General features: G+C 51.2%; 1 protein-coding gene across 1 annotated transcript in view; it reads left to right on the top strand.

Annotated features, from left to right (window-relative positions):
- PRKX (protein kinase cAMP-dependent X-linked catalytic subunit) overlaps window positions 1–22,118 on the top strand; it is a gene marked incomplete at its 5' end in the record, with an annotated part of 90,884 nt that extends 68,766 nt beyond the window's left edge. The window contains 6 exons of the mRNA XM_056109613.1: window positions 729–848; window positions 12,606–12,701; window positions 17,805–17,862; window positions 18,914–18,991; window positions 21,372–21,523; window positions 22,020–22,118. Of these exons, the coding sequence (XP_055965588.1) occupies window positions 729–848; window positions 12,606–12,701; window positions 17,805–17,862; window positions 18,914–18,991; window positions 21,372–21,497 (478 nt within the window). The remainder of the gene's footprint in view (window positions 1–728; window positions 849–12,605; window positions 12,702–17,804; window positions 17,863–18,913; window positions 18,992–21,371; window positions 21,524–22,019) is intronic.
- Between the last annotated feature and the right edge of the window lie 1,190 nt (window positions 22,119–23,308).

Consider the following 23,308-nt stretch of genomic DNA (forward strand, 5'->3'; position numbering starts at 1 on the left):
TTATGGATGAAGTGATGAATTGGTAGATAAGTGAATTGTTGGATGGATGATGAATTGATGGATAGATGGATGGTGAACGGGTAGATGAGTGAATGAATGGATCAGTGAGTGGATAGTTGGATGGATAATGGATGATGACTTGATGGATGTGTAGATAAGTGAATGAATGGGTCCATGAGTGTATAGTTGCATGACGAATTGATGGATGGATGGATGGATGGATGGGTTGATAGGGAAGGATGAATTGGTGGATGATGGGTAGACGGTTATGGATGAAATGATGGATTGGTAGAGTGGATGGATGGATGGATGGATGGATGATAGGTTGATGGATAGATGGGTGGATGAATGGGCAGATGAGTGAATGGACAGATGAGTGGATGGTTGTATAGATGATGGATGATTGATGAATTGATGATGGGATGATGAGTGGATGGTAGATGAGTGACTGAATGGGTAGACAAGTGGATAGCTGGATGGATGATGGACGATTAGTTGACAGATGGGTAGATGAGTGAATGAATGGGTCGATGAGTGCATAGTTGGTCGGATAATGGGCGGATGATGAATTGGATGGGTCGATGAGTGAACGAACGTGTTGATGATGATGGATAGAAGTGTGAGTAGGCAGATGGGTAGAAAGGAGGAAAGTCCTAGTGACCCTCACACCGAAGCTACTCCGAGTGAGCACTGCTCATATGTGTCCTTTTCCCTTCTCCTCCCCCCAGGACGTGGACCCTGTGTGGCACACCAGAGTACCTGGCCCCCGAAGTCATCCAGAGCAAGGGTCACGGGAGAGCCGTGGACTGGTGGGCCCTGGGCATCCTGATCTTTGAGATGCTGTCCGGGTGAGTGGGGCCATGCCCAGGGAATCCACCGCTGACCTTTGGGGACATCCGTGCCTTGCCCAAATCCCTCTGCCCTCTCGGGGAGCGATAGCACAGCGGGTAGGGCGTCTGCCTTGCACGCGGCCAACATGGCCAACCCGAGTTCGATTCCTCCGCCCCTCTCGGAGAGCCCGGCAAGCTACCGAGAGTATTCGATATGCCAGACACAGTAACAACAAAGTCTCCAATGGAGACGTTACTGGGCCCGCTCGAGCAAATCGACGATCAACGGGAGGGCCTTTACCTTTACCTTTACCTCTCGGGGAGATTACGAGCATCCTCCCATCCAAATATCCAAGGGCTGGGTCGCTGGCCCAGACGCCCTCAGGCACCACCGGGTGTCTGGCCTGGCGCACACGTGAGGCCGGGCGGGATCATTCCTCTGCCGTGCCGCCCTTTCTCGGTCGCCTCTGGGTGCCGCGCCAGAACAGGAGCGAGGCCCTGTTGGCTGGTTCCACGCAGGTTGGAGGCCCTGAGTGTGCCCACAGCCTCTCGCCAGACAGGAAACGCGCGTCTGTGTCGGGGGATGGCCCCCTTCAGTGGGCGTGTCAGCCGCTAACGGATCGGATAATGGTGGGGCCAGAGGGTGGGCAGCCCAGGACGAAGAGCCAGCATGGCGGTCTGCGGGGGGGAGTTTCACGCCCAGATCTGTGTCCCCTTCCAGTCGGAAAGACAGAATGGGGTTCTTCTTCTTTTTTTTTTGTCTTTTTGGGTTCCTCCCGGCTCATGCGCTCAGGAATCCCTCCTGGTGGTGCTCGGGGGATCCTCTGGGATGCTGGGAATCGAACCCAGGTTGGCCACGTGCAAGGCCAATGCCCTCCCCTCTGGGATATCGCTCCGGCCCCTTTTTCTTCCTTCCTTCCCTCCTTCCTTCTCTTTCTTCCCTCTCTCCATTTTCTTCCTTCATTCCCTCCTTCCTCCTTCCTTCCCTCCCTCCTTCCTTCCCTCCCTTCCTTCTTTCTTCCCTCCCTCCATTTTCTTCCTGCCTTCCCTTCTTTTCTCCTTCCCACCTTCCTTCCCTTCCTCCCCTCCCTTCCTCCTTCATTCCTTCCTTCCCCTTGCTTTCATCCTTCCTTCCTTTCCCTTCCTTCCCTCCTTCCTTCTTACCTCCTTCCCTCCTTCCCTTCCTCCCTCCCTCTCTCCCTCCCTCCCTCCCTTCCTTCCTTCCATCCCCCTTCCTTCCTTCCTTCCTTCCTTCCTTCCTTCCTTCCTCTCTTCCCTCCTTCCCTCCTTCCTTCCTCTCCTTCCTTCCTTCTTTCCCCCTTCCTTCCTTCCTTCCTTCTTTCCTTCCATACCTCCTTCCCTTTCTCCTTCCCTCCCTCCCTCCCTTCCTTCCATCCCCCTTCCTTCCTTTCCCCCTTCCTTCCTTCCTTCCTTCCTTCCTTCCTTCCTTCCTTCCTTCCTTCCTTCTTTCCTTCCCTACCTCCTTCCCTTTCTCCTTCCCTCTCTCCCTCCCTTCCTTCCTTCCATCCCCCTTCCTTCCTTCCTCCCTCCCTCCCTCCCTCCCTCCCTCCCTTCCTTTCTTCCTTCCTTCCTTCCTTCTTTCCTTCTTCCTTCCCCTTCCTTCCTTCCTTCCTTCCTTCTTTCCTTCCCTACCTCCTTCCTTTCTCCTTCCCTCCCTCCCTCCCTTCCTTCCTTCCTTCCATCCCCCTTCCTTCCTTCCTCTCTTCCCTCCTTCCTTCCTTCCTTCCTTCCTCTCCTTCCTTCCTTCCTCTCCTTCCTTCCTTCTTCTCCTTCCTCCCCTCCCTCCCTCCTTCCTTCCTCTCCTTCCTTCTTTCCTTCCTTCCTTCTTTCCTTGCCTACCTCCTTCCCTTTCTCCTTCCCTCCCTCCCTCCCTCCCTTCCTTCCTTCCTTCTTTCCTTCCCTACCTCCTTCCCTCCCTCCCTCCCTTCCTTCCTTCCTTCCTTCCTTCCTTCCTTCCTTCCTTCCTTCCATTTCCTTTCTTTTTTTCTTTTTTTCTTTTGGGGTCCCACCCAGCGATGCTCAGGGCTGACTCCTGGCTCTGCACTCAGGAATCACTCCTGGTGGTGCTCAGGGGACCCGATGGGATGCTGGGACTCGAACCCAGGTCGGCCGCATGCAAGGCAAATGCCTTACCCGCTGTGCTACCGCTCCAGCCTCAGAACAGGGTTCTTCTGCTTCGAGGTGTGGTTCACAGTGAGGGAGCCGAGAAAGACGTCTCCATCCATCAACCCACCCCCCATCTGCACATTTGAGAATCACTTACTCATCCAGCCTGGCTCCTCTGCCCACCTGTGCAGCCTCCTGGGTAGCAGCTGAAACCCACCTCTCCATCATACTTATCTCTGTAATCTGTGTATCCATCTATCTCTTCAGTGTCTGTCATCCATCGTTCACTCCCTTCTCCATCCACCCATCCATCCTTCTGTACGTAGTAGCACGGTCACACTGTCCTCCCGTTGTTCATCGATTGGCTCGAGTGGGCACCAGTTCATGTCTCCATGGTGAGACTCGTTGGGACTGTGTTTGGCATCTCGAAGATGCCACGGGGGGCTTGCCAGGCTCTGCCGTGCGGGCGGGATCCTCTCAGGAGCTTGCTGGGCTCTCCGAGAGGGTCGGAGGAATCGAACCCGGGTCGGCCACGTGCCAGGCAAATGCCCTACCCGCTATCACTCCAGCCCCTGTGTATAGAACATCCATCAATCATCCATCAGATCACCGATCCATGGATATCATCTCTCTATCCATCCATGGAGTATCACGCTTCACTCAAATGAGAGAAAGAATCCGGAGTTCCGACCTCCGTCGACGGTCAAGAATCAGGGACGCTGTCTCGTTTGCCAAGGTGTCGAAAATCAGATGGGCTGGTCACGTAATGAGATTTAAAGACGACCGCTGGACTAGAGCCGTTACCGACTGGATTCCACGGGGCGTCAAAAGACCACGTGGCCGCCCACCTACCAGATGGTCAGACTTCTTCATCAAGATCGTGAACCATCGGTTTGAGGCTCTTCATGTTCCCAGAGCGAACAGATGCCATTGGGCTACACTAGCACGCGACAGGGACAAATGGAGACGTTACTGGTGCCCGCTCGAGCAAATCGACGACTAACGGGAACTGAAGTGATCAAGTGATCCATCCATCCATCCTTATCTGAATAAGACGTGCATCCACCATTCATCCACCATTCATCACATCATCTATCTCTATATGTCATTTATCTATCCATCCATTTATCCTCTCTCTCATACACCCATGTGTCCTATCTATAGTACATGTATTGATCATCATCCTTTATGTCATCTATCCATGTATACAATCTACCTATTGATCCATCCACCCACCCTCTCCATCCACCCATCCATCTTTCCGTGCATAGGACATCCATCAATCACCCGTAATTTCATCTATCCATTTTTATCATCTCCCTATCTATCGATCCATCCACCCACCCTCTCCATCCACCCATCCATCCTTCCAGGTATAGGACATCCATCCATCAATCACCTGTAATTTCATCTATCCATTTTTATCATCTGCCTATCTATCGATCCATCCACCCTCCATCCACCCTCCATCCTCCTCTGCATAGGACATCCATCCGTCATTCATTCATCGTCCATCAAATCATCTATCTTTATATAAATCTACCTATCCATCCTCTGCCCCTCTTGGAGAGCCCGGCAAGCTCCCGAGAGGATCCCGCCTGCACGGCAGAGCCTGGCAAGCTCCCCGTGGAGTATTCCATATGCCGAACACAGTAACAAGAACTCTCACAACGGAGACGTGACTGGTACCTGCTCGAGCAAATTGATGAACAACGGGAGGACAGTGCTACAGGGCTACCTATCCATTGATCATTTACCCACCATCCTTCACATCATCTATCCATATACATTGTCTCTCTCCATCCATCACTTATCGATCCATCCTCTCATCCGTCCTCCCATCCACCCTTCTCTGTCTTCTCATATTTCACCATCCATCCACCATATCGATCCATATCTCTCACCCACCTATCCGTCCTCACCCATTTCCTCTTGTTTGTTTGTTGGGGTCCCACCCGGCGATGCTCAGGGGTTCCTTCTGGCCCTGCACTCAGGAATGGCTCCTGGCGCTGCTCAGGGGACCGTTTGGGATGCTGGGAATCGAACCCGGGTCGGCCGCGTGCAAGGCAAACGCCCTCCCCTCCGTACTCTCAGTCCGGCCTCTGTCCCACCCATTCGTATCTCTTCATTTATTCATGCTTCTGTCTGTCCATGTATCTTGCCGCATATTCACTTATTTATCTATCCGTTTTATCTGTATCCTCTATTCCTTCATCCGTCTGTCCATCCATCCCTCCATCCACCCATCTGTCTAGTCACTCATCCATCCCTCCATCCATCCATCCCTCCATCCCTCATCCATCCCTCCATCTTTCCATCCATCCATCTGTACATCCTCTATCCATACACCTCTCCCTCCATCCCTCTTTTCATCCTTCCCTCCATCCATCTATACATTCCTCTGTTCATGCATGCGTCCATCTGTCCATTTTCCCTCCTTGCCTCATCCATCCATCCATCCATCCATTCAGCCATCCATCTATACATTTCTTTATCTATCCATCCTTCCATCTATCCATCCCTCACCCATCCCTCCATCTTTCCATCCATCCATCCATCTATACATCTTCTATCATACATCTCTTCCTTCATCTCTCCTATCCATCCATCCATCCATCCATCCGTCTATACATTCCTCTATTCATGCATGAATTCATCTGTCCACCCTCCCTCCATCCCTCCATCCATCCCTCCCTCCTTCCCTCCATCATCCATCCATACATTTCTTTATCCATGCATTATCCATTCATCTATCCCTCCATCCCTCCATCCATCCCTCATCCATCCTTCCATCTTTCCATCTTTCCATCCATCCATCCTCTATCCATTTATCCCTCCCTCCATCCCTCCTTCTATCCATCCATCCGTACATTCCTCTAGTCATGCTTTCATCCATATATCCACCCTCCCTGCATCTCTCCATCCTTCCATTCATCCCTCTATCCACCATCTATACATTCCTTTATCCACGTGTCCATCCCTCCATCCCTCCATCCCTCTGACCATCAGTTCCTCCCTCTATCTCTCCATCCCTCCCTCTGCATCCCTCTGTAAAGGTAAAGGCCCTCCCGTTGATCATCGATTTGCTCGAGTGGGCCCAGTAACGTCTCCATTGGAGACTTTGTTGTTACTGTGTCTGGCATATCGAATACTCTCGGTAGCTTGCCGGGCTCTCCGAGAGGGGCGGAGGAATCGAACTCGGGTCGGCCATGTTGGCCGCTTGTAACGCTTGTAAGGCAAACGCCATACCGCTGTGCTATCGCTCCAGCCCTTCTAATTCATCCCTCCCTCCCTTCCTCCACCCATTCATGTGTGGGGCTTCAGTTGTCTACTTGACCCAGAAATTCCACTCTTTGGAATAGCCCCCAAGGGACCCACAACACGTACCAAAAAAAAGTGCCAGTGTCCACGGCAGCACTAGAACCCGTCTTGACCAGTAGAGGGCAGCCTTGCCCGCACATCATAGAACCCTGGATCGCAGTGATTTCAAACTCAAGGAACTTCCCGTCCTTCTTGTCATGCTTCTCAGCCTTTGCCAACGGATCCCATTTCAGAAACACGACACAGGGATGAGAGAGTGTGGTGGGCACCAGGCCCGGGCTCACAGCACGGGGAGAGTCAAAGTGACGGCCAACTCCTCTTTGCGTTTTATTCTCTGTTTTGGGGTCCACACACGGCAGTGCTGGGAGCTTCTTCCTGGCTCTGCACTCAGGATTCATTCTCTCCTGACCGTGCTCAGGGAACCGTCTAGGGGGCTGGACGATTTTCTGCATGCAAGGCAAGGGTCTTAAGCACTGGTGCTTTTTCTCTGATGCGGGTGCATTTTCTTTTATCTTTTTCCACAAAAATATATTTTTTAATTGAATCACCATGAGATACACAGTTACAGAGTTGTTCATAGTTGGGTTACAGTCGTACAGTGTTCCAACAACCAGGGCACATTTCCCACCACCGGGGTCCCCAAGTTTCCTCCCATCACCCCATCCTAACCCAGTCTGTCTGTATAGCCGGCGCATTCCTCCTCCTCCTCCTCCTCCTCCTCCTCCTCCTCCTCCTCCTCCTCCTCCTCTTCCTCCTCCTCCTCCTCCTCCTCTTCCTCCTCCTCCTCCTCCTCTTTCATCTCTTTCTCCTCCTCTTCCTCCTCCTCCTCTTTCTCCTCTTCCTCCTCCTCCTCCTCCTCCTCCTCCTCCTTCTCTTTCTCCTCTTTCTCCTCTTCCTCTTCCTCCTCGTCCTTTTTGCTCTCTCTCTCTCTTTCACACACACACACACACACACACACACACACACACACATCCCTCTCTGCTTTGGGCATTGTGCTTTGCAGTACAGCTACTGAAAGACCATCATGTACCTTGAACTCAGCTCCACCAGTGCCCATTCCCCACCACCAATGTCCCCAGTGTCCCCCCCATCCCACCCCTCCCCCTGCCTCCATGGCAGACAATCTCCCCCATCCTCTCTGTCTCTCGACTTTGGCGCATCAAGGTTTGCAATTCAGACACTGAGATCAATACAGATCAATACAGATCCAATACACATCACATTTGGTTTTTTTTATCTATTCTCAGCATACATCTCCCATCCCGAGCAGTCCCTCCCACCCTCACTGACTCAGTGACCCCTTCTCCATCCCAGCTGCCTTCTCCCCCACCTCATGAGGCGGCTTCCAACCATGGAGCAATCCTCCTGACCCTTGTCTCTACTGTCCTGGGGTGTCCGTCTTCTATCATGTTATTTTACATTCCACCAATGAACACAGTTCCTTCTATGTCTGTCCTTCTCCTTCTGACTCAGTTCACTCAGCATGAGACTCTCCATGTCCCTCCACTTATAAGCAGATTTTATGACTTCATCTCTGTTCATGGCAGTTCCTTTTCCCCGGTGCTGGAATCCTGAGGCCCAAGGTCCCCAGCTCAAGGTCCCACCCGAGCTCTGAAGAGAACGATACTACATCACAGGAAGTGTCTGTGGGGAGGCGTTAGCTGGAAGGAGTCATGAGTTTCTGAGTGTCCCTCGTCCATTTTTTGCCCATCACGTTTCACACTCGAGTGACACCCAGTGGGTGCAGACGCCACCAGTGGGACTCTCCGAAGTGAGCACATGGATGGCCCCTGAATAACACGCTGACCTTCTCTTGTGATCCCTGGGGGACGTGCAGGGGACTTGGGGGCCGTGTGGATGCTGGTTTGCTGCCGTGCTCAGAGCAAGTGACCACACGGTGGCTCCAGATACCAAGAATCCACCCTATGCATCCTGCAACTCTGTTCTCTGGAGTCCCAGGCTGACTCCCTGTCCAGGCTCTCGGCTACTCCAGGGCTGCGTCCTTCCTGTCTCTGTCTTCGTCTGCCCCGGATTTCCCCTCTAGGTCTGAGTTTCCTTTGTCTCTCTCTGGGCAGGACTCTGGGGCAGGCAGGGAGGCCCCCCGCCTGCAAAGATTCATTCCCCAGTAAGTTTATAGGACAGAGCTCCCTTAGTGGAGACCCCATTTCTTTCTTCTTTTTTTCAAATTTTTATTGTTTTATTTTGTCATTATTGCCTTTTTTTTTTTTCAATTTTTATTAGTGAATCGCCCTGAGGTACAGTTGTAGACTTATGAATTTTTGTGCTTGGGTTTCAGTTATACAATGATCGAGTACCCATCCTTCGACCAGTGCCCATTTCCCACCACCAAGGATCCCAGTATCCCTCCCACCCCCCATACCCCCCCAGCCCACCCTGCCTCTGTGGCCATTGTGTTCGGCCTATAGTCTATTTTCAGGACGCATCTCCCATCCCGAGTGGGCCCTCCCAGCACCCTTTACTTGGTGGTCCCGTCTCTATCTGAGCTGCCTTTTGTGAAGACCCCATTTCTACCTGCTGCGTCTGTGGGCCACGCTGAGCTTGGACACCATCCACGAGTCTGGATTCCGGGAACAATAGTCCCTTCTCCTTCTGTTTTGGACTTGAAGGTCTAGTTCCCGGAGGGTACCAGGAGGTGGTGCTGAGGGTCCCATGTTGGAAAGATGAAAATAGAACGAGGAATATCTGTGTATTTATCACGAGATGGGGAATCGTCTTCCTCTTCCTCCTCCTCCTTCTTCTCTTCCTCCCCCCTCCTCCTTTTTCTCTTCTCCTCCTCCTCTTCTTTTTCTTCTTCTTTTTTTCTTTTTTGCTTTTTAGGTCACACTGGGTGATGCTCAGGGGTTCCTTCAGGGGTTACTCCTGGCTCTGCACTCAGGAATCCCTCCTGGCGGTGCTCGGGGGACCCTATGGGATGCTGGGAGTCGAACCCGGGTCGGCCGCGCATGCCAGGCCAACGCCCTCCCCACTGTGCTATCCCTCCAGCCTGCAATCTCACCTTCTGTCTCTTTACATACGCCTTTTGGAAATAGAAGTTTTGCAGATCACAAACCGGGATGCAGTGGGCGGTGGGGAGGGGTTGCCTTGGTGGGAAGCCGCCTTGGGGTAAATCTCACCTCCTTGGAGATGCAGTTAGTGTGCAGAGACATGAGCCTTGGCTTCCGACATGCTCTGGGCTACATAAGTCTCTCCCCAACACTACACACACGCAGAGAGAGAGAGAGAGAGAGAGAGAGAGAGGAAGGGAGGAAGGGAGAGAGGGAGGAATGGAGGGAGGAAGGAAGGGAGGGAGAGAGAGAGGGAGGGAAGGAGGGAAGGAAGGAGGGAGGGAGGGGACAGAGGAAGGAGGGAGAGAGAGTGCCCGCAAAGCCGAAGCAGCCCTCGGATTCAACCATCAGCTTCCCTTCCCTCCCTCCAATCATCTCCCGAGCCCGTTGGATGCCACTTAGGTTGGTTACAGAGAACAAACGGAGACCGTTGTCTGACAGAGACGTCTAACATCTAACAGCCAACACCAGATGGGCACCTCCGACCCACGCCCGACAGATATCAGTCACCCAGAACGAGGCACACAAATGCTCATGGACTGTCCAAGCGTTACGGCCGCCGGGACAGTCCCCCCTGGCCTCACAGGATGGTCATTCATGCAGGACCACGTTGCTCCCCGAACTGCATGTGAACTGTGCGTTTTTTGGTTTTTCGTTTTTTGCTTTTTGGGTCACACCCAGCGATGCTCAGGGCTGACTCCTGGCTCTGCACGCAGGAATGACTCCTGGCGGTGCTCGGGGGACCCTATGCGATGCTGGGATGGAACCCGGGTCGGCCGCGTACAAGGCAAACGCCCTCCCCGCTGGTGCTCCAGCCCCTGAGCTGTGGTGTTTTTCATTGACAGACGCGTTGAGGACCCTTGAGTTTCCACGTCCACATTGATGGGTCCATGCAGAGCAGAGGGCGTGGTATTGACGCAAACAACCGACGGCATCTAAAAAGGCCCGCAGTGACCCTTGATGCTGTGCTATGTTGGGCACACTTTCCTTTGTCCTCTTATCTCTTCTTTCTTTCTTTCTTTCTTTTTCTCTTTCTTTCTTCCTTTTTCTTCCTTTCTCTTCCTTTCTTTCCTTTCTTTCTCTTTCTTTCCTTTCTCTTTCTTTCTTCCTTTTTCTTCCTTTCTCTTCCTTTCTTTCCTTTCTCTTTCTTTCTTCCTTTTCCTTTCTTCCTTTCTTCCTTTCCTTTCTTTCTTCCTTTTTTCTTTCTTCCTTTATTCCTTTCCTTTCTCTTTCTTTCTTCCTTTTTCTTCCTTTCTTTTTCTTTCTTTCTTCCTTTCTTCTTTTTCTTTCTTCCTTTATTCCTTTCTCTTTCTTTCCTCCTTTCTTTCTTTCTTTCTTTCTTTCTTTCTTCCTTTTCTTTCTTTCTCTTTCTTTCTTTCTTTCCTTTTCTTTCTTCCTTTCCTTTTTCTTTCTTTTCTTCCTTTTCATTCTTTTTTTTTTTAAAAAAAATTGAATCACCATCAGAGACGCAGTTACAGAGATCTTCATAGTTGGGTTTCTGTCATACAATGTTCCAACATCCGTCCCTTCACCAGTCCACATTTTTCACCACCAACGAACCAATGTCCTCAGTTTCTCTCCTACCTTCCGCCTGTTTGTTTATATGGCAGACACTTTTCTTCTCTCTATCTCTCTCTCTCTCCTCTCTGTCTGTCTCTGTCTCTGTCTCCGTCTCTGTCTCTGTCTCTCTCCTCTCTGTCTGTCTCTGTCTCTTTCTCTGTCTCTCTCTCTCCTCTATGTCTGTGTCTGTGTCTGTGTCTGTCTCTTTCTCTCTCTCTGTCTCTCTGTCTCTGTCTCTGTCTCTGTCTGTCTGTCTGTCTGTCTGTCTGTCTCTCTCTCTCTCTCTCTCTCTCTCTCTCCCCCGACCCCATGGGTGTTATGGTTCGCAAACAGATATCGAAAGGTTCTCATGCGTATCCCTCTACCTCCTTTCAGCACTCAGTTCTTGTCCAGAGTGACCGTTTCCAACTATCATGGCCACAGTGATCCCTCGTCTATCCCACCTGCCTTCTCCCCCAGCCCTGGAGACAGGCTTCCAACTGCGGATCCATCCTCCTGGCCCTTGTTTCCACTGTCCTTGGGAATTAGTCTCATTCTGTGATTTGTTTTTTCATATTCCACAAATGAGTGTAATTATTCCCTGTCTGTCCACTTATAGCACTGTCGCACTGTCCTCCCATTGTTCATCGATCTGCTCGAGCGGGCCCAGTAACGTCTCCATTGGAGACTTTGTTGTTACTGTGTTTGGCATATCGAATATGTCACGGGGAGCTTGCCAGGCTCTGCCGTGTGGGCAAGATACTCTCGGGAGCTTGCCAGGCTCTCCGAGAGGGGCGGAGGAATCGAACCTGGGTTGGCCAGGTCTGCCGCAGGCAAGGCAAATGCACTACCCACTGGGCTATCGCTCCAGCCCTCTGGGCTAGGAAACTTTATGACTTCATTTCTCCTACAACTGTGTAGTGTTCTGTTGTGTAAGTTGTACCATCGTCCCTTTATGCAGTCATCTTTTCTTTGGGAACTTGGGTTGTTTCCAGATTCTGGCTCTGGTGAACAGTGCTGCAATGAACATAGGCGTGCAGATGGTATTTTGACTGTGTGTTTTGGGGCCCTGGAGGTATACTCCCAGACCCATTTCAAAATTCTGAGACCTAAGCTCTTTTCCCTAGGGACACAGCGCATCCTTATTTTTTTCAGTTAGAGGGTCTGATTTCCTACAGGCAATGGAGAAGCGACAGTCATGCTTTGGATCACGGGTCCAGAAAATCTCCAAACCACTGCAGGGCGTTGGTCTAAGAATAGATTCCTTCTGGGGCTGGAGAGATAGCCCAGCGGGGAGGGCGTTTGCCTTGCACGCGGCCAACCCGGGTTCGATTCCCAGCATCCCATAGGGTTCCCTGAGCACCGCCAGGAGTCAATCCTGAGTGCAGAGCCAGGAGTCACCCCTGTGTATCGCCAGGTAGTAGAGGCCCCTCCCGTTGATCATCGATTTGCTCGAGCGGGCCCAGTAACGTCTCCATTGGAGACTTTGTTGTTACTGTGTCTGGCATATCGAATACTCTCGGTAGCTTGCCGGGCTCTCCGAGAGGGGCGGAGGAATCGAACTCGGGTCGGCCATGTTGGCCATATCGCCAGGTATGACCCAAAAAGCAAAATTTAAAAAAAGAATGGATTGCTTGGATTCCTTCTTCTGAAATGGTCGCCACTGAGCCCCTCATGCTCCACATTTTCTTGCCCCTGAAGACGGGACTGTTTTCTCTCATAGGTTTCCTCCCTTCTTCGATGACAACCCCTTTGGCATCTATCAGAAAATCCTCGCGGGCAAAATAGATTTCCCCAGACATTTGGACTTCACCGTCAAGTGAGCACACACGTTCTTATTCTTTCACGGGAACGGGGGGTGAATGTTGACGTCCCTTTTGTGTTTTCGAGGGGTGGGGCAGGGCTTGGCGTATCCCCTGTTTTACTTATTTACTTATTTTTCATGTTTTTATTGATTGAGGGTCTGCAATTGACAGCACCATTATCGGTGGATTCCCAGGTCTGTCATTCCTTGTTCCAACCCCACATTCCACAGATCTCAACATGCCTCTCTCTCTTTTTCTTTTTTTGGCTGTGAAATAGGAGATGAACAGGGCTGGAGCAATAGCACAGCGGGTAGGGCATTTGCCTTGCACGCGGCCAACCCAGGTTCTATTCCCAGCATCCCATACGGTCCCCTGAGCACCACCAGGGCTAATTCCTGAGTGCAGAGCCAGGAGAAACCCCTGTCCGTTGCCAGGTGTGACCCAAAAAAAGAAAAAATATAGGAGATGAACAATTTCATTTATTTTTTAAAAATCGTTTCTTAACATAACGGTCTTTCTTCAGCACCCCGTGCATTACCAAGTATTCTTATCACAAGCAGTACAATGGTATCACAGCATCCAATTTTCATCTTTTTAAAAATTTTTTTTTAATTAGTGAATTGAGAATTGTCCTCCCATTGTTCATCGATTTGCTCGAGCGGGCCCAGTAACGTCTCCATTGGAGACTTTGTTGTTACTGTGTCTGGCATATCGAATATGTCACGGGGAGCTTGCCAGGCTCTGCCGTGCGGGCGAGTTACTCTCGGTAGCTTGCCGGGCTCTCCAAGAGGGGCGGAGGAATCGAACTCGGGTCGGCCACATTGGCTGCGTGCAAGGCAAACGCCCTACCACTGTACTATCACTCCACATCGCTAAATAAAAATTTTTTAATTAGTGAAATGACCTCTTATTGTCTAGTTCTCACTCTTAGAGAACCCAGCAGGCTACCAAGAGTTTCCTGCCCGCATAAATTCCTGACTGGGAACACCTGTAAAGGTGATTAGAGGCCGCCCCCAAAGCCTCCATCCCTCTCGGAGAGCCCGGCAAGCTACCGAGAGTATCCCGCCCACACAGCAGAGCCTGGCAAGCTACCCGTGGCGTACTCAATATGCCAAAAACAGTCACAATGATGGTCCTCATTCCCCTGACCCTGAAAGAGCCCCCAATATGCCATCGGGCTACACTAGCAAGTGACAGGGATGAATGGAGACGTTACTGGTGCCTGTTCGAGCAAAGTGATGAACAATGGGGTGACAATGATAGTGATACTGATAGTGAAACACCATGAGGTACAGTTGTAGACTTACAAACGTTCGTGCTTGGTTTTCAGTTCTACAATGATCGAGTACCCATCCCTCCACCACTGCCCATTCTCCACCACCACCAATGATCCCAGTATCCCTCCCACCCCCATCTCCCCCATCCCACCCTGCCTCTGTGGCAGGGCATTCCCTTGTGCTCTCTCTTTCCTTGAGGGTGTTGTGGTTTGCAACCGAGGAGTCAACATGCCTCTCTCTTAACTGTTCTCCCAACTCATTTCTCCCGGTGGGTCACCGTTTAGTGGGGAACAGTTTTCCCCAACATGCCCAGGCACGTTGCACACTGGGTCCGAGCAGACGTGGGGCAAAGGATGATGGAATCGCAAAGAAACCCCCTCCGGGAACAGCTGATGGTTGTTGACTTTATTGCCAAACACACACGTTTGTTTGATAGAGGGTCTCGACGTACAGGAAGGTCCAATCCCATCAAGTTCAGCATGATGGGCCTGTGAGGTCTCCTACTCTGCTCTGTCCTGGTCCAGTCCCAACCCAGGCTAGATGATGCAGTTCGGATGACCTGCTCAGCGCACGTGACACAGTTTCTGTGTCTTTGGCGCCTGTGACTAGGAGGTCGAGTGAGGCTCAAGGCCGGACACTTGGTGCTGACTGACTCCCTGTTCTTGCCAACTTGGGCCAGATACTCCCTTCTGTGAGGCTTCCCTTCTGGGCGGCTTTGCAAGGTCGGGTCTTGTCTGCTCCAGTGCCCGTCACCATGCTCCACAACCATTGGCCACTTGTTCCTCCCTGGCTGTGTAGCTCTAACTTCACCCCTTTGTGAGATCCTCCTGCATTTGTCCCTCTTCTCCTGACTGGCTTCCCTCAATCTGAGGGAAATCGGTTCCGTCCACCTGGCTGTAAATGACCCAAAACTCTCCACGGTGCATCTGTGTTCATCACTGCGCATAGCACAATAGCCAAGATACGGGAACGCCCCAAATGCCCAATGTGGGATGAATAGATCGAGAAGTTGTGGGAAAACTGGATGACGGAATACTATGCAGCTCTAACAAAGAACAGAATCATGCACTTGGGCACAGCATGGATAGAACCAGAGAAGATCATGCTGGGTCTTTTATTTTCAGTGCGACTTTCAAAAGGATTGAACCGAGCCAACATCTGATGATAAGTATATGGAAACAATCCAGATGTCCAACTACAGATGCATAAAGCAGTTCTGCATGCACAGCGGAGTACTATGCAGCTCTGACAAAGAACAGAAATCATGCAGACATACAATGATAAGAATACTGGTTGGGCGGTCATTGTGTTTTTCCCTCCTGCCCACCCAAAACCAGAAAGATATTGTCATTCTCCTACTCTTCTAGTCTCTTGTTATGCATCCAAAAATCAGCAGCTCTTTGCAAAGAGACTCTGGCTAATGTATCTTGGTGAGATTATTTCTCTGGACGGTAGTCCACCATTCCATGATTGTGAAGCACGTCCACTGGGTAGACCCGAGTTTCTTTTTCTCTCCTGTTTTTGAGATGCTGGGTGGGTGAATCATAGCAAGGCATCCGGAAACTTCCAGAAGGACAGGGAAGTGTTTGATGAGACATTCCTCCTGCATGTGGCAGTTTCAAGGGGCCTGTTTTTCAAACCAGTGCTTTTTTGGGGGGAAGGAGGACACCCAAAGGTGCCACTGAATTTTGAAATCTGCGAAAACAAAAGTTGAGTAAGAAAGGAGGAAGGATGGAAAGAAAGAGAGGAAAGGAAGAGAGAGAAGAAAGGATGGAGGGAATAGAGGGAGGGAATGAAGGCGAGGAGGAAGAAAAGGGAGGAAAACTGGAGAAGGAGGAAATGGAGAAAAAGAAGAAAGGAGTGAATAGAGGGAGTGAAGGAAGGGAAGGAAACTCGTCTCTCATCCATGTCCAAAGAAGACACACATACGTGGCCGATAGGTATGTGGACAAATGGACAAGTTCCCATCGTCACTTGTGATTAGGGAAACGCAAGTTGGAATCACAGTGACATAACCTGACGTCCTCGAGTTGATGGCCCCGATGGGGAAATCAAGAAGTAGCTAGAGGTGGTGGGACCCTGGGATCCCAGGAGCCTCACCCCAGGGCATGTCATCTGCTTTGCCCTCCACGAAGGCAACATAATGACAACTCCAAAGAACAGGCAGAAAGCTCACCCAGCCGTGTCACTGCCGGGCTTCTCTCCCCCGAAGAGAGAAACACTGATTCTCCAGAATTGGTCCTCACTGATGTCCGTTGTGCGCTCAGTACAATAGGCAAGAGACGGAAACAGCCCGCGTGCACAACAGTGGATACGAGGATGGAGGAGTCGTCGCAGAGCGGAATACTACGAATGACAAAATTGTGAAGTTTGCAACCGCATGGATGGAATGAACAGAGATTGTGCTGAGTGACGTCAGCCAGAAGGAGAGAAGGACAGACAAAATAATCTGTCGTGTGGGATGTAAACACACACACACACACACACACGCACACAGACCCAGGGAGCAACCAAGGGCCAAAGACGACACAGCGTTAGAAATCTGAGTCTGGGGCTGTGGGCATGAGACGGAGGGATATGGGGGTTCTTGCAGGGGGATTGTCTTTGCTTGTTCGTCTGCTGGTGGATTTATAAATTTCAAAAAAGGCTTAACGGAATATATATATATATATATATATATATATATTGAACTTTGCAGTATTTACAGCTCACGCCTATCACAAATCTAAATTATGTATGCCAAGCAAAGGCGTGTGGAAAAAAAAACAAAGCTGGCCTTTTAAGTATCTAAAACTCAAGTTTTCAAAACATCACTTAATCACTTAACTTCCCGTTAGTCGTCGATTTGCTCGAACGGGCGCCAGTAACGTCTCCATTTGTCCCTGTCGCGTGCTAGTGTCGCCCAATGGCATCTGTTCACTCTGGGAACATGAAGAGCCTCAAACCGATCGTTCATGATCTTGACGAAGAAGTCTGACCATCTGGTAGGTGGGCGGCCACGCGGTCTTTTGACATCCCGTGGGATCCAGTCGGTAACAGCTCTAGTCCAGCGGTCGTCTTTAAATCTCATCACGTGACCAGCCCATCTGATTTTCGACTCCTTGGCAAATGAGACAGCATCCCTGATTCTTGATCGTCGACGGATGTCGGAACTCCGGATTCTACCTCTCATTTGAGTGAACTGTGATCCTCCAAGCATAGCTCTTTCGATTCCTCTTTGGGAGACCCGAATAGCGTTCTCATCCTGTTTGCGTAGGGACCAGGTCTCTGAGGCATATATTAATGCAGGAAGAACAGTGGAATCAAAGAGATGTGCCCAGAGCCAGAGGTTCTTCGTCCTCTTAGCTATTTCTTTGATGTTCTTGATGTTTCTTCAAAACATCACCTCCAGAAATTCTAAGGCTCCTTAAGTGATGACTGTGTTGTTGGGACACATTTCTGTGAGAAACCATCATTAACAGGACTGTAAATATGCAGTCAATAAAACCCTAAATCATTGCCATTTTTTTTTTCTTTTTTTGCTTTTTGGGTTACACCTGGCAATGCACAGATCCTTCCTCCTGGCTCATGCACTCAGGAATTACTCCTGGCGGTGCTCGGGGGACCCTAGGGGATGCTGGGAATCGAACCCAGGTCGGCCGCGTGCAAGGCAAACGCCCTACCCGTTGTGCTATCGCTCCAGCCCCTCATTGCAATATTTTTAAAAAGCAAGACCCCATCTCTCCAGCCATCTGTACTTGCCCCACTCGCTTCAGGGGTTCCATGAGGGACTCGGTTGCCGGCTGATGGCCCCTGGCCCCTGACCACCTGTCTGCCTTCTCTCTCCTCCCCGCTGAGTAGAGATCTCGTCCGGAAGTTGCTGGTAGTGGACAGAACCAGGAGGCTCGGAAGCATGAAGGTCAGTGTGTGTGTGTGTGTGTGTGTGTGTGTGTGTGTGTGTGTCCAGCTCCCTCTGGGTGGGGAGTGGGGATTCTCCCCGAGGTGTAGACCACGGATATGTCCGTGTGCAGAAGCACACACAGACACACAGACCCCAGGCAGAGAGGGCACTGTGGGATGATGTCACTCATCCTGGCTACAGGCAACCTGGATAACAGGATAGTATGCAGCTCTAACAAAGAACAGAATCATGTTCAGCCTCAGGTGACTTCCCCCCAAAGTGGGCCACGTGGAGGGGCTGGCATCGATAGTTCAAGCCCAAATTTCCATGGTCTGTCCTCTGATTAGACAGAAACCAATGAAAATGGCCAACATTTAAACAGGTGGTACCCTCGGATCTCATCCCAGGTCCTCTGGGCGCTAGCGGAGGCATCTGAATTGTCATGGTTCTTCCTCTTGGGTCCCGCCCATACAAGACGATGCTTTGGTGGCCGTTCTGCAGGCAGCCAATGAAACACAAGATGACTTCCACCTCCCATAGTTTCTCACGCTCCGGAGCGAGAGGCCCGAATACCTCAGTCTGACCCGTGGCTATCGAGACGAACGAAGGCAGGGAGAATCTTGAGTGTTCGATGTTTGCTTTCCTCCTGAACCCCTGTCCCTGACAAAGCCTGTCGCTTCAATTTTTTAAATTTTTTAAAATTTCTTTTATTGAATCACCATGAGACACAGTTACAAGCTTTCATGCTTGAGTTTCAGTCATACAATGATCCAACACTCATCCCAGTCAGTGCCCATTTTCCACCACCAATGTCCCCAATATACCCCCCGATCCCACCCCTCCCCCTGCCTCCATGGCAGACAATTTCCCCCATCCTCTCTGTTTTGGGGCATTATGGTTAGCAGTACAGACACGGAAAGGTCATCCCGTTGGGTCCTTGATCTACTTTCAGCACACATCTCTTATCCCGAGCGACCCCTCCAACCCTCACTGACTCAGTGACCCCTTCTCCATCCCAGCCTGCCTCCTCCCCCGCAGCTCATAAGTCATAGGTCTGTTTCTTTTGCAGAATGGGGCTGATGACATCAAACGGCATCGGTGGTTCAGAACGGTGGATTGGGAGGCCGTCCCACAGAGAAAGATGAAGGTTAGAAAGCTCTGTTTCTTCTCAGGGGCGGTCCACTGGGTGAGACGGGGTTGATGAATGTGGTCCGTTGAATGGATGGGCTTCATTGGATGGAGTCATTGGGTGGATGTGGTCCATTGGGAGGAGTTATTGAGTGGACGTGGTCCATTGGTTGGATGTGGTCCACTGGGTGGGGGCATTAAAAGGATGCGGTCCATTGGTGAATGGTGTGGCCCATTGGATGGATATACGCTACTGGGTTGAGGCATTGAGTGGATGTGTTCTGTCGGACAGAGGCATGGAGTGACTGTGTTCCACTGGGCACATGTGGTCATTTGGGTGGGGGCGTTGGATTGATGTGGTCCATTGGTTGATTGTGATCTGGTGGATGGATGTGGTCTATTGGATGAGTATGGTCCAAAGGATGGATGGGGTTCATTGGGTGGATGCATTGAGTGTGCGTGGCCCCCTGAGTTGATATGGTCCCTTGGGTGGGTGTGGTCTGGTGGATGGATGTGGTCTTTTGTATGGGTGTGGTCCACTGTTGGATGGAGTCCATTGTGTGAATGCATTGAGTGTATGTGGCCTCCTGAGTTGATATGGTCCATTACGTGTATGTAATCTGGTCCACTGAGTCGATACGGCCCATTGGTTGGATGTGGTTATTGGTTGCATGTGGTCCCTTAGATGAATGTAATCCATTGGGTGGATGTGGTTCACTGGGTGGTTGTGGTCCATTGGATGAATTTGGGCCATTGGATGAATGTTGTCCATAGGATGAATGTGGTCCATTGGATGAATTTGGGCTATTGGATGAATATGGTCCACTGGATGAATATGGTCCAGTGGATGAGTATGGTTCACTGGATGAATATGGTCTGTCACTGTCACTGTCCTCCCGTTGTTCATCGATTTGCTCGAGCAGGCCCAGTAACGTCTCCCTCGTGACAACTGTTACTGTGTTTGGCATATTGAATACACCAGGGGGAGCTTGCCAGGCTTTGCCATGCAGGCAAGATACTCTTGGTAGCTTGTCAGGCTCTCCGAGAGGGGTGGAGGAATCGAACTCAGGTCGGCCATGTTGGCCGCTTGTAAGGCAAACGCCCTCCCCTCTGTGCTATCGCTCCAGCCCGAATATGGTCTATTGGATGAATATGGGGCATTGGATAGGTGTGGTTCTTTGGGGTGATATCATCTATTAGTTGGATGGGGTCCATTGGGTGGAAGCACTGAATGCATGTGGACCGTTGGTAAGATGTGTTCTGTTGGATGATACGGTCTTTTGGACGAGTGTGATCCACTGGGTGGAAGGAATCAATTGGGTGGAGGCATTGAATGGATGTGGTCCATTGGCACGTGGGTGTGGCCCATTGGATGGATATGGCCCGTTTGGTGGATGTGGGCCATTGAATGGAGGATTGGATGAATGTGTTTCATTGGATGATGTGGTCCTTCGGATGGAGGCATTGGATTATGTGGTCCATTTGGATGGAGGACTGGATGGATGTGGTCCATTGGATGGAAGATTGGATGATGTGGTCCGTTGGATGTAGGCATTGGGTGGATGTGTTCCATTGGATGGAGGCATTGGGTGAATGTGGTCCATTGGATGGAGGCATTGGATGATGTGGTTCGTTGGATGGAGGACTGCATGGATGTAGTCCATTGGATGAAGGATTGGATGGATGTGGTCCATTGGATGGAAGATTGGATGATGTGGTCCGTTGGATGTAGGCATTGGGTGGATGTGTTCCATTGGATGGAGGCATTGGGTGAATGTGGTCCATTGGATGGAGGCATTGGATGATGTGGTCCATTGGATGGAGGACTGCATGGATGTAGTCCATTGGATGAAAGATTGGATGGATGTGGTCCATTGGATGGAAGATTGGATGATGTGGTCCGTTGGATGTAGGCATTGGGTGAATGTGGTCCATTGGATGGAGGCATTGGATGATGTGGTCTGTTGGATGTAGGCATTGGGTGAATGTGTTCCATTGGATGGAGGCATTGGGTGAATGTGGTCCATTGGGTGGAGGATTGGATGGATGTGGTTCATTGGATGAATGTGGTCACTGGTGTGATTGGTCCATTGGGTGATTGGTCCATTGGGTGATTGGTCCATTGGGTGTTTCTGACCCATTGAGTGGAGGCTGTGGGTGTATGTGGACCTTCCTCGGGGACCGTCTTCTTCCCCGTGTGTGAATGTCAGCCTGCTGGAGGCCGTGTGAATTCCGTCGTGCTCACGGATCTCCTTGCAAGCTGCCCACATTTGGAGGCCCACACAAGACCCCCGGCGTGCTCGGGTTCCCTTCAAAGATTTCCGTCCGTCGGTTACCATAGGGCAGCACCGTCCTCACCCAGCACCCGCCCAACTTCCGTTTCTCCTTCTGCCCCTCAGCCTCCTATCGTGCCGAAAGTGTGCGGCGAGGGCGACAGCTCCAACTTTGAAGCCTACCCCGACAACGAGTGGACGGCGGCCCCTCCCGTGTCCCCCACAGATCTGGAAGTCTTCGAGAACTTTTGACGACCGCCCACGGCCAGCGGTGCAAAGTAGGTCTCTGCGGTCATGCAGATGTCCCAACGGACGGGAGGCTGGAGAGACGCGATGGTACAGTGGGTCGGGTGCTCACCTCGCACGTGCCCAACCTGGGTTCGATCCCCGACACTCCACATATAGGGTCCCTCGAGCAGAGTGCAGCGCAAGGAGTCAGCCCTGAGCCGTGTTGCCTCTGGCCCCCCAAACAAAAACACAAAACAGAAGTCAGAGCTAAAATAAATACACCCAGCTGGTGAGAGCCTTCCTGCAGGCTGGGTTTGACAGTGACGGGGATTCAGTGATGGGCGTCCCAGTTGTCTGTGTCAGAACCATTATTATTATTATTATTTTTATTTTAGGATCACACCCGGCGATGCACAGGGGTTCCTCCTGGCTCTGCACTCAGGAATCACTCCTGGCAGTGCTCAGGGGACCCTATGGGGCACTGGGAATCGAACCCAGGTCGGCCGCGTGCAAGACAAACGCCCCATTTTTCTTGTGTTCCTGCAGCATCTTGATGCCGGGCGCCCGCCTTCTTGCAACGGGCCCGAGGGACGTTGCTGGCCCAGCTGCTCATCCGTCAGTGCTCTGCCTTGGGAACGGTGTCTGCCTCGGCTCCTGGCTTCGGAAAGTGTGCGGAAGTCGGCCGTACAGTAGGACTTGGGGCTCAGGGGTCTGTGTCCAGCTGGGATGCCCGGCTCTTTCTCATGGACTTCGACGTCGGCGTCAGACCTGCATGGATATTTACGTGTGTGTGTGTGTGTGTGTGTGTATGTCTGTGTGTGTGTGTGAGAGAGAGAGAGAGAACTTCACTGCACCCTGAAATGCTTCCTGCTGTGTCTGCATCCAGCAGGGACGCCCGACTCTTTCTCACGGACTTTGCCTTGGACATCAAGCCTACATGGATATTTGTGTGTGCGTGTGTGTGTGTGTGTGTGTGTGTGTGTGAGAGAGAGAGAGAGAGATATTCACCGCACCCTGAAATCCTTCCTGCTGGGTCCGCGTCCAGTAGATATATATATATGTGGCTCTTTCTCACACAGACTTCAACGCTGGGATAAGACCCCATGGAAAATTGTGTGTGTGTGTGTGTGTGTATGTGTGTGTCTGTATGTGCATGTTTGTGTTTTGAGACCTTCACCGCGGCCCCAAATCCCTCCTACTGCGTCTTCATCCAGTAGGAATGCCGAGCTCTTTCTCACGGACTTCACCTTGGACATCAGACCGGCATGAATATTTGCTTGTGTGTGTGTGTGTGTGTATGTGTGTGGTACGTGTGTGAGAGAGAGAGAGACCTTCAACACACCCCGAAATCCTTCCTGCTGCATCTTTGTCCAGTGGAGACACCTCACGGACTTCGACTTCAACATCAGACCCACATGGATATTTGCGTGTGCGCACGTGTGTGTGTGTTTGTGTGTGTGAGAGAGACACCATCACCGCACCCCAAAATCTTTCCTGCTGGGTCTGCATCCAGTAGATACAACTGGACTTCCTCATGGACTTCGACATCAACGTGCGATCCCATGGATATTTGCATGTGTGTGTGTGTGTGTGTGTGTGTGTGTGTGTGTGTGTGTAAGACCTTCACCACACCCTGAAAGTCCTTCCTGCTGCGTCTTCGTCCAGTGGGGACACCCGGCTCTTTCTCACGGACTTTGCCTTTGACATCAGACCCACATGGATATTTGTGTGTGTGTGTGTGTGTGTGTGTGTGTGTACACAATGGGGGTGGTGCTAAAAGCCAGGGAGGCCATGCCCGTCTCCTTCTTGCGTCCCCACACTACTGTGTCTTTCCT

This window comes from Sorex fumeus, unplaced genomic scaffold (genome assembly GCF_029834395.1).
Source record: "Sorex fumeus unplaced genomic scaffold, SorFum_2.1 ptg000331l, whole genome shotgun sequence".
Lineage (NCBI taxonomy): Eukaryota > Metazoa > Chordata > Mammalia > Eulipotyphla > Soricidae > Sorex > Sorex fumeus.